The sequence below is a fragment of the Haliotis asinina genome, chromosome 7, assembly GCF_037392515.1.
Source record: "Haliotis asinina isolate JCU_RB_2024 chromosome 7, JCU_Hal_asi_v2, whole genome shotgun sequence".
Classification (NCBI taxonomy): Eukaryota; Metazoa; Mollusca; class Gastropoda; order Lepetellida; family Haliotidae; genus Haliotis; species Haliotis asinina.
In genome coordinates, this window is record NC_090286.1 from 4223649 (window position 1) to 4239485 (window position 15837).

The 15837-nt window shown below is 39.9% G+C and overlaps 1 protein-coding gene across 1 annotated transcript; it reads right to left on the reverse strand.

Moving 5' to 3' along the window:
* Positions 1-1320: 1320 nt before the first annotated feature.
* On the reverse strand, positions 1321-2412 carry LOC137291449 (uncharacterized). The gene has a single exon (XM_067822797.1). It carries the CDS (start codon positions 2368-2370, stop codon positions 1474-1476), a length of 897 nt encoding a protein of 298 aa, XP_067678898.1. The 5' UTR covers positions 2371-2412; the 3' UTR covers positions 1321-1473.
* Positions 2413-15837: the final 13425 nt, after the last annotated feature.

Below are 15837 nucleotides of genomic sequence, written 5' to 3' on the forward strand. Positions count from 1 at the left end.
TCAGTGAACTAGCTCTATAAAACCAGTCAAGTACAAGCAGCCACACACACACACGCATGTCGTCATTTACATAAATTGCCTATATGGTATTTACCTGTACATTTTCGTGCCAAACTATTCTAAAATTGTTAGTTCCGGAGAGGCAAACAGAAAGCGTTTTGTTTCCCTTGTCAGGCAAACCTGCTTCTTTCAAGAAACGTTTGCTCTTCTTCTGTGATATTGCTCATAAAACCGGGGTAGTAATCGGTTAGAGACCCTTCCTTTGAAAAACTGACACCGAACCGATTTTATACGTCACCTCGCTTGGTTGAAACTCAAGATTTTTTTCCCACTGATTCAGTACTTCACATAATCAACCTTGCCATTCATATTGGCTAACATAAGAAAATCGTGGAATGTCATATTTAGTCCTGACATGCTTCGTGAGAGGACCAAAGTACACAATAAAGCCCTGCCATGATTAGCCTTCACATAAATCCCACCACGCCCTCGAATCATGACGGGTAAGAAAAAGCAACAGAGAGGAACGCAAATGATGATATTGATTGGCTAACATGCTTCTTCGAGGGAGGGTATCAACATGCTGAATTAATTGTTTCGTCTAAATAACACCAATCAAATATTAATGGATGCGCTAGTGTTGGTGTTAGTGCGTTTGTGATACTAATAGCAACAGAAGTAGTAGTAGTGGTGGTCACAGGGTGAGAACTATAGGAGTATGTCAAGCAACATCGCGAAGAGACACACAAGATTGTATGAACCGTTACAGGGGTAAGGGGCTCAATACCTTGCAAGGACTCACAGTCATGCCACTCACCTGTATTGACCCTGTTGTGTACCGTATTATTCACAGTGGATTGTATTACAAAAGCACACGTTGTCATCCTGGCATCTACCCAAAGTAGCTCAACACCTCAATTCCCCACACCTGATAGCAATACAATACATTACTGTCGGCGACTATAAAGGAACACTGAACCATTACGTTCATTAAATGGAAGAAGTGAAGGACACGTGTCAACACAGAGCACTAACACGCAGATATCTATCCACCTTTCTGATAATATTTAAAAATGTGAAGCATGAGTATCTAATTACGTCAACGTAACATGTAATGTGACGCAATACAGTCCGAGTCATGTAATGTGAATCAGCAGCACCTATATACTACAACGCCGCCACGCGAAGCAATGATACCTACATGAAAAAATTGTAAACAGTAGAAGCAGCGGCAGAAGAAAAAGAAATTGTTTTTATGAGAAAATATTGTACCTACTTTCTTCCACAGCTACGTCCTCATGACATATACAACAGTGTACGATTCGTTAAAAAATGTATTTTCCTCCATGTGAAATCACATTCCTTCAACAAGCTCAAACAGAGGCTGCAAAAGTGGCTTTTTCAAAGCTTCTGTGATAAATTACGAAAATGCAAAAATGTCAGTGGATAAATAAAATACAGAATTAATTCATCTCAAACGTCCTGTAAAGGTATCACGCGGAAACGCCCATTGGTGTTAATCTTGGATGCAGTTTTGGACACAACACCATCATCAGTTGTCTCACTTTCTGGTGTGAAACTTTCATTTGTTTCAATGTTTGTACTCTCCGACAAGGGCGACACTTCACTACTTGAATTACACTTGTAATATCTCACAGAAGTTAATTCCATGTCAATAGGAGAATTTTGTACACGTGCCTTTGAATCTGCTGATACACACTCTTTGTCAATTTCATAATTTGCCGAACCAAATGACCTTAAACTTGCTGGTGTCTGGCCGAAGGGTAAGGTCACCGACTCATCCTCTTCTTCTTCCGTTTCCGGTATAGACTCCTGTCTCTCCATGGTGAAGGCCGACATACACCTCACGAATTCTGGTCTTCTGTGACTGAAGGTCAACGGCGCTCCCTCCATCGCATCTGGTGACCCTGCAGAACGGACGTCATCACCACAGCGCTTCAAGGACAACGTTAACGGATTCAAGTCTGGCGTCTTCACCGGCGTTGACGCCGCCGTGGAAGATGGAGTATATTTCCAAGCGCTGCCATGGATGGAGTTGATGAGGTTGTGAACCGCCGAGAGCTGCCGCTTCTTTTCAAGCAGATCCCGATGTTCTTGTAACCCTTTCACAAATATGTCTGTAGCTCTCTCAATTGAATAATTACGGCGGCGCCTTACGTAGATGCCGAGGACCCCAATCACCCCAATGCCATACACCAACACAACGGCGACGGTGAACCTCATAGCTCCCTGGTGGTCATAAGCCTCTGTTGATGGCCCCGAACAGGGGTACCCGGTCGTTGTCTGTGATCCACCTCCTGTCATGGGAACACTCGTATTCCTTGAAGCTGCCGTTGTGTTAAGACCCATTGTTGATTCCAACCTTTCTTTATATACTCACATCCACATCAACAGCCTATGAAACACCACTTACACTAATGAAGGAAATATGCCTCTCCTGAGAGTGTCCCTTCCTGTAATCTACCACATAAGCATTAGTCATGTTCCAACCCGATTACGCCAAGCCTATGGAGATCTTACGAGCTTTACGTCAGAGCAACGGGCACACACCCTCTGATCGGGCACGTATGTCCTCATGTAACAATTCATTCAACTATGAGACAAACAATCAACGAAGTCACGTGGTTCATGTCCGCCACAGCTGGTAACCGAGGGGAATAAGTCAGTTATACAGATCTCTATCAATCCTCCGGTAGCAATAACCGACAATGGTCCTACATGCTTGTGTTCCTATCCATGACCTGCTGGCTATTTCGGAGCCTGATCACATTACCGTGTCATGGTTTACAACAGGATACGTCACTGGTAGGTAATGTGTGTTAAGGCTGGGCCATGAAGCATAACTGCAACGTTCAAGCAAGGTGTCATAAGCGATTATTCCCACCTTTTTGAACACCTGTTCGACAGTATGGTATGTTGTAAAAAAATGTATCCTTTTATTGTAACCTACAGGCCCTGAGGACACTACCGGATACACACCAGTGTTAGACATTTTAATATAAAGAAAAATGTATTCGGCCGTGATGTATTTGATCAAATGCATCACGGGGGAGGCAATACAGATGCTTGTCTAATTATTTTCAGGTAGTGTCACTGGTAAAGATCAAATGGCACTGACAATCATTCATCATTTAAAAGTATGATCGATTGGGTATTTCAATATCAAGCGTTGATTGACAAGTACATGACACTAACAGTATTCACTACAGACTACGAACTACACATATTATGATATTATACCACATTTCTCAGCTTTACACTAATACACCGTACGCAGTAGGGTGTGTACATCATTACTCACCTCAGATGGGATAGATATGATAAAAAGAATCTATTCTTAGTTCGGCACATTAACACTCATTATTTCTCAGACGAAACCTAAATAAATCGTTTCCACATTTCCTGAATGCGTGAGTGAGTTTAGGTTTACGCCGCATTTAGCACTATTCCAGCAATATCACGACGAGCGACACAAGAGATTCATATATCATACCCGCATGGGAATCAAACACAGGCTTTTAGCGTGATGAGCCAACGCTTTATCTAGTTCTCAGAAGTACTTCAACGATGTAAACCTTTATTTCAGATGTTCTGTGGTATAATATTCTCACCACAAACAAACTGTAATTTCTACTTTATTCTAAAAATAAAATTTGATTCTACTGCCAAATATACATCGCAAGCAAAATCCATAACAGTCTGCCGTCTATCTCAAAAATAGTCTATATGAATATATGTAAGCATGAAGTATGAATATATATCTATATGAAGATGTAAGTACCCTGTAGACCATTGTTTTGTACGTGGAGCTGGTACAAAATCAATTTCTAGTCGTCTCCTGTCTTGCACATATGGTGAATTATAAACATGCAGTTGTGGTATGGATAATAGTATTCTTTTTTGCATCGTAAAGAAGGTTTTGTTCGCTGCAGTGAATCAATGAAATCTGTATGGTGCAATATTGCTAACAAAGAGAACGTGTGCTCCTCACCACAAAGGCGCACATAAAAGTCCAAACTGGGCTCTGCCCCGTCAAATAAACATATCCTCTCCTTTATCGACTCTTATTGGAGGATTGCTCGCTAGTGAACATTGTTGGAGTAAAACAAACGACACACACCCAACCAGAGATCGCAAAGCAAAAAGAATATTGTGTAATTTGGAGTTATCTCCCTTGAATCGCCTGCGACTTGACTTCTGAAAAGAAACAGAGCTTCCTGTGTTTACAACCTCTCTGGTGTCAACACGTATTCCGCATAATCAGTATTCCTCTTGCACTGAAGCAAAGGCTGTTCTCTGGCACGGACATTTAACATTTGTTAAAAATTGTTCTCTCTCACACAACTCTCTGCAACCAATCAATTGTGTAAACATGAATAGCATCTATACATATACTGAGTCAAATTCTGACATTGCCATTAAACGATATGTCAATCACATATACGACTCTCCTGACATACTCTCGTGACAATCACGACACAAGCCTTGTCCGTTGTACATTACACTTAAGCTTACAGGATATATATTGATTTGTCATCGATTCGTATTCACATCTGGACAATTTGCACGAGACACCCGAGGAATGAGAAGAGCTGACTAATATGACGGTTTTTTCACAAATGATTTACAAGGATCCTAATTCCTGCTTTAAAATAAGGGAAGTAATTAAATGTGACTTTTAAGAACGAAAAAGTCAATTTGTATTACAGAAACCATTGTTTTTCTACAGTAGCAATATAATCTGAAGTTACATGTTTGGATGAGTTTATTCGCCGCCACCACCAAAAATCTTTTTCTATGCATATTCCCTCTCATTTCATTAACTGCAACACTTTCACATACTGAAAGGACTATTGCCGCAGTGACTGTGCCACCAGTGTGTAACACGTCTTTTAGGAATTGTAAGAAGGAACAATTCGCTTTAGTTCGAAAATTCATTAAGCAAAACATTATCGAGTAGTTCATTTGTGTCACACACTGCGTCCACGTCTAGTTATACTTTTTAGGTCTGTCTATTTTGAATCTCGTTTTATCAATCATTTGTAAAAACAAAATGACTGTATATTTTTAAACAGATATGTAACTAAAGAACATTTTGCTTCGTTCAATAGTTTAAATACCTAGACAACAGAAATATTTTGGTTCTTGAAAATTGTATATTGATTACTTATTGATGCCATTGTCAGGTTCCATCTCTTGGAGAAATTACGATTTTGCATTTACACAGACTGTTCAGATGTTACGTGCTGAAAACATGGTAGGAACGTAATAGCATGTATCCACCGTCTCAGTTTCGGAGTAACAGCTGTCAACGATAATCATGTCCATCCAACAAAACGGCCTTGAAAGTGTTTTTTTTTGTTGTTGTTGTTATTATTGTTCAACGCCATACTCAGTAATATTCCAGCTTTAAAAAACAATCGCGTCTGTAGCAGACAATCCCAGGATCAGCCGCTTCAGTATCTACGCAAACGTGATACGATACGTGTCAACCAGTTCAGTGTCTCTGACCACCCCATGTGGTCAGTCACCTCTCACATCAAGTATTCGTCCATGATTAAATGGTATAAGGTCAAATGGACAGGACGTCGACCCTTTGGTGAAATGTCACGGTTCAGTTAAAAATGCTCGACGTCCTGTACCTTTGACCTTATACCAATTAATATTAATAGTGGATTACAACAAAGAAAAGAAATAATATCCGGGTTAGACGAGAGAGCACAAGCAATAGGAGAATCTTATTTTATTTCGTTCCTTTTACTTGTATACAAATCGTCCAACATGAAGTAGGTGAGACTCAGCCTCTGTTAACCCTCTGGTTCATAAGAAAGATAATTTACGTTGATTCATTATTTATTTTTACAGATTCTGATCACACAGGCTTTCTATCCACATTGTACCACCCTACTGCTATAGTACATATAAACTGATTAAATTCGTAACAAAATGCATTAACGATAAGCAAAACATGCATTGTCTTGTGCATTATTTGGATCTGGTATATATATTATATTTTTATATTTTTTTAGTGACATGCATGTATATATATTAGGCATTTTCAAGATGGTTATGTCTACTTGGACACGGGGATGAATAAGGTCACTCACCTTTCACCGTCATCATAATGTCATTGACAGATGACGCAGTGGAGAAACACGTCATTTCTGTGCACATGCAGGATATCCAAATTCCCTTCGCGGGGTACATAATTTCACCAATACACAGGTATCTTCCATCACGACATGTAGGAAAATTTGCTATCTACAACGAGTTCTTTTCCTATATATCCAAACTGGATAAAATATGCTCATCATTGTGAAATTCACCATCATCACCATCATATGTGTGATGACAATGGTAACATTGTGTGCGTGTGCGTGTGCGTGTGCGTGTGCGTGTGCGTGTGCGTGCGTTCAAGATGGCGTTAAAACAAGTTCAGGATAGTGTGTAATCATTTGTTTCCTCGTCAATACATTTTGCTTGTTTCTTTTCTGTGGACGATGTGAAAGTTCGTATGTATTGTCCATTATTTTTTTTCCGCAAAGAACCGCTATGGTTCATCATTGTTGTTCAATAACATTTAACACAAGTCGACCACGACAGAGAACAGCAACAACCATAAATACGAGGGCTAGTGCAGAAAGCGCGCATAAAATCAACATATGATGCACAATACAAATTCGTTCATAACAAACGTCACATTTGGCAGCCACGTTATCCTTGACAAGCGACGCCGATGAAACGATTACACAGGTTTTAATAATCATTATTGGGGGTGGTCTGATCAAATACGGTTTCCCCAACTGCAATTAATTTCATGAACGCCTCAATTATTGAGAGCTCTAAGTACTCTCAGCACACTGTAAGTACGTGAAAGGATTTAGCTGAATTATAGATCGGTCTATTGTTAATTGTGTACTTACTCCAACGACGAGCCTTGATGGGTTCTGTTGAAACACTGTCGACAATTCTGATCACAGAAGCTCGTATATTATTATAGCATGGGCACACACTATAGTGTCAATTTGGGAGACCTTTTCAATCTTATAGGAGTTTATCGAAGGATAGTCACAAAATTCTATGCCATCATGAATGCGGATGAAGTGACCTTGACGCAAGGTCAGTCCATTTCAGGAACTAGGTCTAGTTACAAAGTTTAATTGTGAAATATCTTTCATTTTTTATTGAGGTCAGTCGATCAGATTTCTGAAAATATGTTTGAAATCCCAGTGGTCTTTTTCATGTACTTGTATTCAGGAACAATCTTGGGCAATGTCACACTGGTTGAGATTCCACTGACAAAGGTTTAAGCTTATAATCTGTTCTTTGAGGACGTAAGAATACCCTACATTGACACTGGCAGATGAGATTATAGTTGTGCAAGCCCTAGTTTCACTGTGACTTTGCACGTCATTCTTTCACTCAGTACAATAAATTTGTCGTCTGGGATGTTTCATTTATTAATTAGCATTTACATACATGCAGACGTTGTGTAACATGCTTCCCAAATGGTATCTTTATACATGTATATCACTTGCTGACCTTTAAAGACCACACACTAAAGCACCTTCCTGTGATTCCATGTCTCTGCTTCTGCAAAGGTTACAAAACAGAAATGTGCATTGCCTCATAAAATCAAATCCTGAATATTTCACTCCTGACTGAATAGAAAGTTGAATAAAGCGCATTATACGAACAGTGGGAAAATTGATTAATTCAAGAACGAAATCAAATTACTCAACGCTCAACATCGAGACATTCAATGCGGCACTGATGAAAATTATTCACATCACTGGGGCTCTATAAATATTCAACCTGAAAAGCATTCTCCAATCATTCGTTAATCAAAGGAAGGTGTCCCAGGTTTTAGTATCTTCTTCTGGGAAATTACTTTCAACACACAGACACAGCGTCCTGTTGACCCTTGTGAAAAAGATCTTTAAAAACAAAACATTAATACCCGATAATTATTTTCTAACTAATCTGAGATCTCGTCTTAACGGAGTCATTATACTTGTCTATTTAGGGGAAAACAGGAGGGGTATAACACTTTGTGCAGTTATACACGAGGAAAACGTGTTTCTTTCATACACGATGCCACTTTGAAAGTGATCAAATGTAACACAAGTGATTATTTGGGATGGCCTCTCCTCAGCAAAGTACAGATTAGCTGCCTAACTCAGAGGGTTCGAATTCCTGACGGGACTCAAAAGATAAAAGTACTAGAATATGTGAGTGAGTGAGTGAGTTAAGTTTTACGAAGCACTCAGCAATATTCCAGCTACATGGCGGCTGTCTGTAAATAATCGAGACCAGACAATCCAATGATCAACTTCATGAGCATCGATCTGCGCAATTGGGAACCGAAGACAACTAGAATATGTACTTTACTGAGAAAGTGTAATCCCAAACATTTTCATGTCTTAAACTTGACTGATGTTAATGAAGGCAAAATGTGATCGGTGAGCTGAAGGTTTTAGGCATGCTGTCGGTTACTGAATAATTTATCAAAATGCCTTAGACTAAACTACCTTCAAAGAAAGTAAAGAACTATCTTATACGAGGCATAAACTTGAAATCAACTAAAGTGCTTCGTCGGTGGCAATGTTGTAATGTGGATATGTTACTTATTGAAAATTTTAAAAATGACATTTTTTAAGATTCTGTAACGGGCTCAGCCAAAAGAATAGCCTTTGAAAATATAAAATTGTTACTTAAACATTTTCCCATTTAAATTGAAAGGGAGTCCCAATGTAATGCCGAAAACACCTGAAGAAATCTAGACTTGCTTTATTTAGGGCTTCTGCATCACAGGAGGAGTCCATAATTTACCCCGGGAGTCAGGAGTAGTCCGGCTTATCCGTTAAAGAAATTTCTGGAAGTTTGTGTATGCATAAATGGTATGCGCTTGGATCTCTCACTCACTTAACATCAAGACCCCACCATTTGAAGATCTATATTTCCTTCCTGTTTCCCTTCATATTCATCATGATAATCACTGACGATGTGGTCATTACCAGGGGCATTGTTAATTATAACGCCATTGTGATTGGACTGCCACTGTAATTACCATTCTGTATGTGTTATGGATTTGAATAGTGCTTTGTTGTACTATGCCCATTATGCCCAACATGACCCTTGTTGGTTTCACACAAAAGCCTGACAGTGTTTATAATTTCTACTTCTCAATATATATATAGATTCAGTGAACGCAGCATAATGTTGAGCAAGCGGTGTCATTTCTTCTTAACGTTTGCTGTGGATCACTGTTTTGAAAGTAAACAGACAAAGTTGATAAGGTTATGTGCATCTGTCGATGTACCCCCAAAACAATATTTCAAGAAGAAATATTTCATGTAAATAAGTGTCTGGGTGGTTGCCAAATTCCACTCTTCAGTAAGAGCATTATCGAGTTCCTTCAGATTTTCCGAAAGGAAAGGGCGTCCTGAGAGGGTGATCTACTCGGGTTGATCACTCCTGGTGATCTGTGGTATCATTCCAAGAAGTAAGCATCAGGCCATAGATATCGGTCTCACCGCTTTACTGACCCCCCTCCACTAGGGTGATTCGTCTGTGTTGGAAACCTGAAGTTAACCTCCAACGCAATGGCTACCCTCGAACACAACGATCTGTGAAGTCTAGGCAATATCTCAATTCCTCAATGAAAATAACTAGAGCTCAGGTCTGTTCCGTCCAACTGATACGGTCTTCAGCCCGTTTTAAACGTGCCTGACTTCGGTGGCATGAGACCGAATTCATAGACACCAATACAAGCTTAGTAGGTCATTTCTGAAAGTGGTGGCAGTCACAAAAGAGAACATCTTCCTGCGCTCCGGACAGAAATACTATCTTTCCACTGTATGGCTGAACGCTATGGATCAATGAATGTTGTTTCGGTAGCTGATCCAGACGTCTGGTATCGGTTCGATTCCCTACGCGGTCTGTTGGGCCACCTGCTTCAAACATGTCCATGTAACCGCTTAGCTTTTGACGCAGATGAGACGTAAGTCGATACATTTGCAAAGGTGTTGTACATAAGTAATGTGCTACGAATCTGTTAAGTTTTCGTTACATCCAGTTTATCAAGTGTATACTTTCTTGCAGATATGGTGTTCTGGTGGTGTTCTGAAATACTGGTTTTGTATCAGCATGCTTTCATTTATGACCCAAAGGTGAGGTTGTTTGCAGCAAAGGCACCTGCACACTGGAAATCGCTACTGAACATGAAAAGATCATTTTCAATGAAATGTCGTATTTTCTTGGACGTTTTAAGGCGAATGTAAAGACTTCGTCTTGCTTACAGTTGTATATTGTATTGGTGATATTCTAACCAATTGGAATTTTGTAGCCTATATTTGTTTATATCAATTTTAGAAACTGGCAGCAAATCACCGGTTCTTGTTCTTGTTAAAGTTCTTGTTTATCAATATAATTGCATTCGGTGTAGTGCAATGAGGATGACGTTGTCCTAATTCATAAAAGTTTCTGTGTGAGTGAGCAAATGGACAACGCCAGTCACCGGTGTTTCAGCTCGAAGCTATGTGTAACACAATCACAAGATACGAAAACCTGAAATCCTTCCTGAATTTGGGCAGATAATGGCTAATTCGGACGTCGTTGGTCTGCATAATGACCACACGATATTCTCGCATGGTGAAATGAAATTGGCTTGGTATTAACGCCGCCCTACAAAACCCGAGTTCCAGCTATATACGGAGGCTGCAGGTTAATGAAGGACAGAAATTGGGAATTATTGAGAGCTCCGACGTGTACTACTCTGGTGAAACCCACCAGCACTGATCAGGTGCTGAAAACCTAAAACCGTAATCAAGAAGAACCTGGATTTGAACCAACTGTGGTAGGTTTCTGACACAATTCACAACTACCTTGCTCTTGGTGACTGGTCAACTCGCGTGACCAGACCTTACTCTACAATCCTTGCATCTTTAATAATCTGCATGGTCACTTACGGTCACCGTAAGATAGATAATTACATGATGCCTTGGAATAGCTTGGAATAGAGAGTACATGAGGTCGCCAAAAATATGTTTTGCCATGACTAGAATATATTCCATTAACAACTCTCACGAACATGAAACTTATAACGAACCCCTCTTTTTTCGTTTATTTCGAACACTTTTTGTCTAATACGTTAACATGACGGGGCTTTAAACAACTTCACAATAATGCATTCTGTGTATGTGTAAGATGCATAAATGCATGTAAATCAAGAATGCATTATCTTGTGGATTTGATGTAACGATGCATTTGCAAGTGGTTCATTTTTCATTAATACGTTAATACGTTATGTGAACATGGTTTGTTTCTGGAGGTGAATAATTGTCTCGCACATGCATGTGTTTGTGGCAAGCGCAACTGATGTGTCGGAATATGTTCACCCGCGTAAACAGTGGGTCATGAATGCATGCCAGTCAGAATCAGAGTCAGAGTCATTTCACGACTCTAAACTCTGTTTAGTGAAATATACTTCAGGGGTATTTTATGGCTACTGTTCGTATTGGGATGGTTTATTCATTGTATGCTTTTCTCTATTCCATTTGTCATTTGCGATTTTCACCAGACGCCTATTCCGGACAAATAGAATCAATAAGAATATGCTGTAGGTGTCAGTTAAAGTGAGACCCAATATCGCTGATGAGGTATATCGATAACCTTAGTGACTGAAAAATATCGATAAGCCAAGATCGACGCAGTAGCATGAAATAGTCTTTTTCCACACTGATTTACCCATCTGAAATAGGAAAGACAGACCACCGTGTCAGGTTTATGCTTATGTTGTAGATCTATGCATCAAGATTCACAGCTCCCGAACATTTTGCGGTAGGAAAACAGAGATCACTCTAGATTTCCCGTAAGTCAACTTTCCCTTAATATCCCAGTAGCTCCGGCCTATATTTCACAACTCTGAGGTACACTCAAGCATAGTCTTTGTGTCAAGATTTCAAAGAGCCTCAGACCGCTCCGGTGGAGTCTAAAACCCTTTCATCACGATTACAGCTTTCAGGGCCTCAGTAAATGTTTCAAAACGTTTCGAACCAGACCCGTGACTGACGTGTGATATTTCCCGTAATCTTTAAGCGACTGGCGCTTGAATGTGTTTGTGAGGGAGCAAGTCTAATTGCAAGAGACGCCGACCTTTCAGAAAACACCTGTTGCCATCTCTATTTTACAGCGATTGATTGATACTTGCATTGCTCATGAAATGTCGTACGATCAACTCTTCTTTTGGCAGAATTTGTTTAAAAACATTAAAAAGGTGTATGCCCCTCTTCATGAGTAATTATCAATACATTGTTACCCATAAGTGTACATCGCCTCTAATATTGATTAGGAACGTACAGACTTGATGTGATGGACTAATTTGTCAACGGGGAAAGAGATTTTCTTTTGTTTCAAAACGTGTATTTCTTTAGGCAGTGGATCCTTTGAAATTCTTCACAGCAGTTCTAATTCAAAAATAACCACCCTAATGTCTCAATGGATTGTCTGATTTGATCACAGGCCGTCGGCACATTGCACAGAGCTTCTTTGCAGCCTCGTGCTGTAAGTAATTTTTGAATTAACTGTTTGAATGGCGGTACTTCCGGTTCGACAGGACATGTTTGTCTTTTGCACAAACACCTGGTGTCATCACTTATTTTCATCGCTCTATTCATGTACCTTTTCACAACTATTTTGCACCTATCACATTATGAAATCTAAGGAGTCTCGAGACTTTTTTATTAGTTTACACTGCCATTATGTATTATTACGTTAATGAGGGTTTCGTTACATCTATTTACTGCCCTTTTCAAATCTCACATCAAACGTCGTGTGTTTGAGAAATAGGTATTGAGTCCAAAATGGTGTAAGTCTCTTTTTTAACCTTTACTACTGGATTAATCCAAACTGCAGGGTGCCGACAAACCAATGCTAACAATCAGGATGAATATAGTATTCGAACCCACTATCATCAAATCCTGGCACATCTAAGGACCGCAACTGTACACAGCCAATTTCAATGCCTCGCGGATTGTTATCTTAACATGTAGAACTATTCTAGACATGAAGCGGAAGCAGTCCCAACACAGTACAGTGAGTGCGTTATTTAGACACATGTGTAAGTCGACGATATATGTCTACAATGGACCGTCAGTCGACGTGCAAGAGGATGTGTGGTCAGCCTAATGGTGTTACTAATGCATCGGCGCCCAAATAATACATTAAGAATAATTGTCACATACTGTCACCATAGAATCAAAATCTACCCACATCCATAGGAGAGATGACAGTTAACAAGCTGCTCGCATTGGTATCATCTGGTTCCCTGAACTCGCAGTAGCAAGCGGGATCGATAAAAGCGTCCGATCAATACTAGCGTGTTCGCATGCTCCTATACCAGTGATCGCTCGGTTCTACTATAACCATTTTCCTTCGTCTTAATTGGATTTCCAGACCTCAAAGTGTGTTTACAAGGCTGTTCTCCAAAAAGCGTCTTAACTACCGATGGAGTGAAGAAAATCTGGTCGTAGCACTAATATGGTTGGCGATAAAATTGAAGGACATCGTCCGGTTTCCGCTCCAAACAGAGACAGCTGCGCGGACACACATTGATGACAGGAAGTAGTTCTTATCGTCTGATACCCCGAGAAGATGTTGTGATGCCTGGACGTCACATATGCTCCGACTTGTTAGATTTCTTCTCGTTTAGTCAAGGTCACAGAATCCCCATTACTGACGTCAGGTCGTCCTGGGATAAGCTTGTTGTAGTATGGTGTCTGTGACGGCTTCCGACTACAGAGTATGTTGTGTCGCCGTGTCGGGATAATCCATACCTGAACCGTGGTGACTTTTTCAACGCTTACCGTTCCTATTCCTTTACGTGTTTCACTGCAGTTCACAGTGATGTCAATTCGGAACGGTCTACCGAATGGAACCATATTCTTTCACAATGCCAAAAGTCCCGTTGTTGTGGTAAACGGGACTGTCATACAGCTCCAGATTAAGGAGCCTTACAGAGACAGTCAACTAAACGAGCTTCTGTATGTCATCATTGTCATCGTTTTCTACGCAACAGCATTGATGACACTCATCATCACACAAATACGTCGACAACGTCGTGAAGGACAGGACATTGACTACTACGACGAATACCTTCAAAGGAACCAAGAGGTAAAACGCACCTGTCAGACCGCTGTTAAAATGATCAAGAAACAAGACGCACCTCCCGTACCCCCTACCCTCAACCTACCCGCTGATGGAGAGGGCTCGGGAGCTACATCGACGGAGGAGGACGGTGGGAATGATATCAACAGAAGTAAGAAATTCCAGAGGGACCGCTCTCCAATTCTTAGGGAGAGGTCACCAATGCTTGAAAGCATACCGGACGAGGAACCAGTAGAATAAGTACCCTAATGTTATAAATTTGTTGCTTTGTCCGTGGTGCTCTAATCAAATCATGGAGTAATATGCTTGACATCGAGCAATAATATCCTGAATCTCACAGCTTGTGTCTAAAGCTGTTAGTTGCACATTGAACCAAATAACGAGGGTGTCCTAACCCCTCTTCCAGGACGAGCGCCATGAGGTGTCTAGAACCTCGTGACCGATAATAGTTTTACCCAGTCCTAAACTGTCAAATAGGATAATCCAGGGGAGTGACACTGCAGACTGCCTATTACAGACTAGCCTTGGGGTAGAAAGCTGCAGACAGTGAATAACAAGAGAAGGCACACATCATGATTTCAACAATTTCCCCATGTAATGGATTTGTGTACATTTATACCTGGATCATTATATCATACAATCGGACGCTTGCCATCAGATTCATGAGAAGAGACCTGTTGATGCCCTAAACAAGGCGTATCAATATGGGAGTATGCATTTCAACAGAGATTGGCCCGGCTTCGTGATGTGCGCTAATGTATTTTATAGTTGCGTTAATCAACAGGGGTATAACAATATGCATTTGCAGAACATTTTATCGATTGACAAAACTACACGGCTCTAATGAGAATACCTCTCTGTAGTGCTGTGTGTTTTCATTCAACATGTAGCATCTACTAGTAGTATTTCAGTGATAGTGTTTAACATGGGTCATTAATCCATAGGTTATTTTTCAGCGCGGCGCTACTGTCTGTACATGAAACTTCTTGCATTTTTTATGAACATGATCCAGAGATTACTGGTTGCATATTAGTTTCACTCATGTTTTGATAATGAAGATACTTGTGGAGAGGTCACCGTTTTCTTGAATACGAAATGTAGATTATTAAATATTAAGAAATAATAATATAAAGATATGAAATATTAATCAATGACCTTCTATTTTACGTATCAATGACAGTGATGTGTCTATGTTTTTAATATTATTAACATTGATATTTGAATAGCATGTCACAAGGTCACTATTTTTAATGGAAATTGTCCAGAAAAGTCATCTAAGCAAAATCACAGTGATCGTGATGTCCCCTTGTTTTAAAGCCACAATATCAATATATTTCTTATATAACATAGAACTGAACATAGTTTATTTTGTATAATAGTCCTATATTTTTTAACATTTCTGGTACTGTTAGATGTATCCTACATGTATGTTACAAAGTAGTTCGTCGTTTGATTGCAGTACATTGTACTTACAAATGTAAGCATATTACTGCATGAAACTGGAGCTGAGAATTACTGGACCACGGTGACGTGATTTAAAGTAACAGTGTGATGCATGTAAATTGAAAAACAGTAAAATTCACTTAATATGAAAAGAAAGCTCTCTGTGTTTCAGATTTGAGCTTTTGATGTTGTAAGTCTATTCAACTA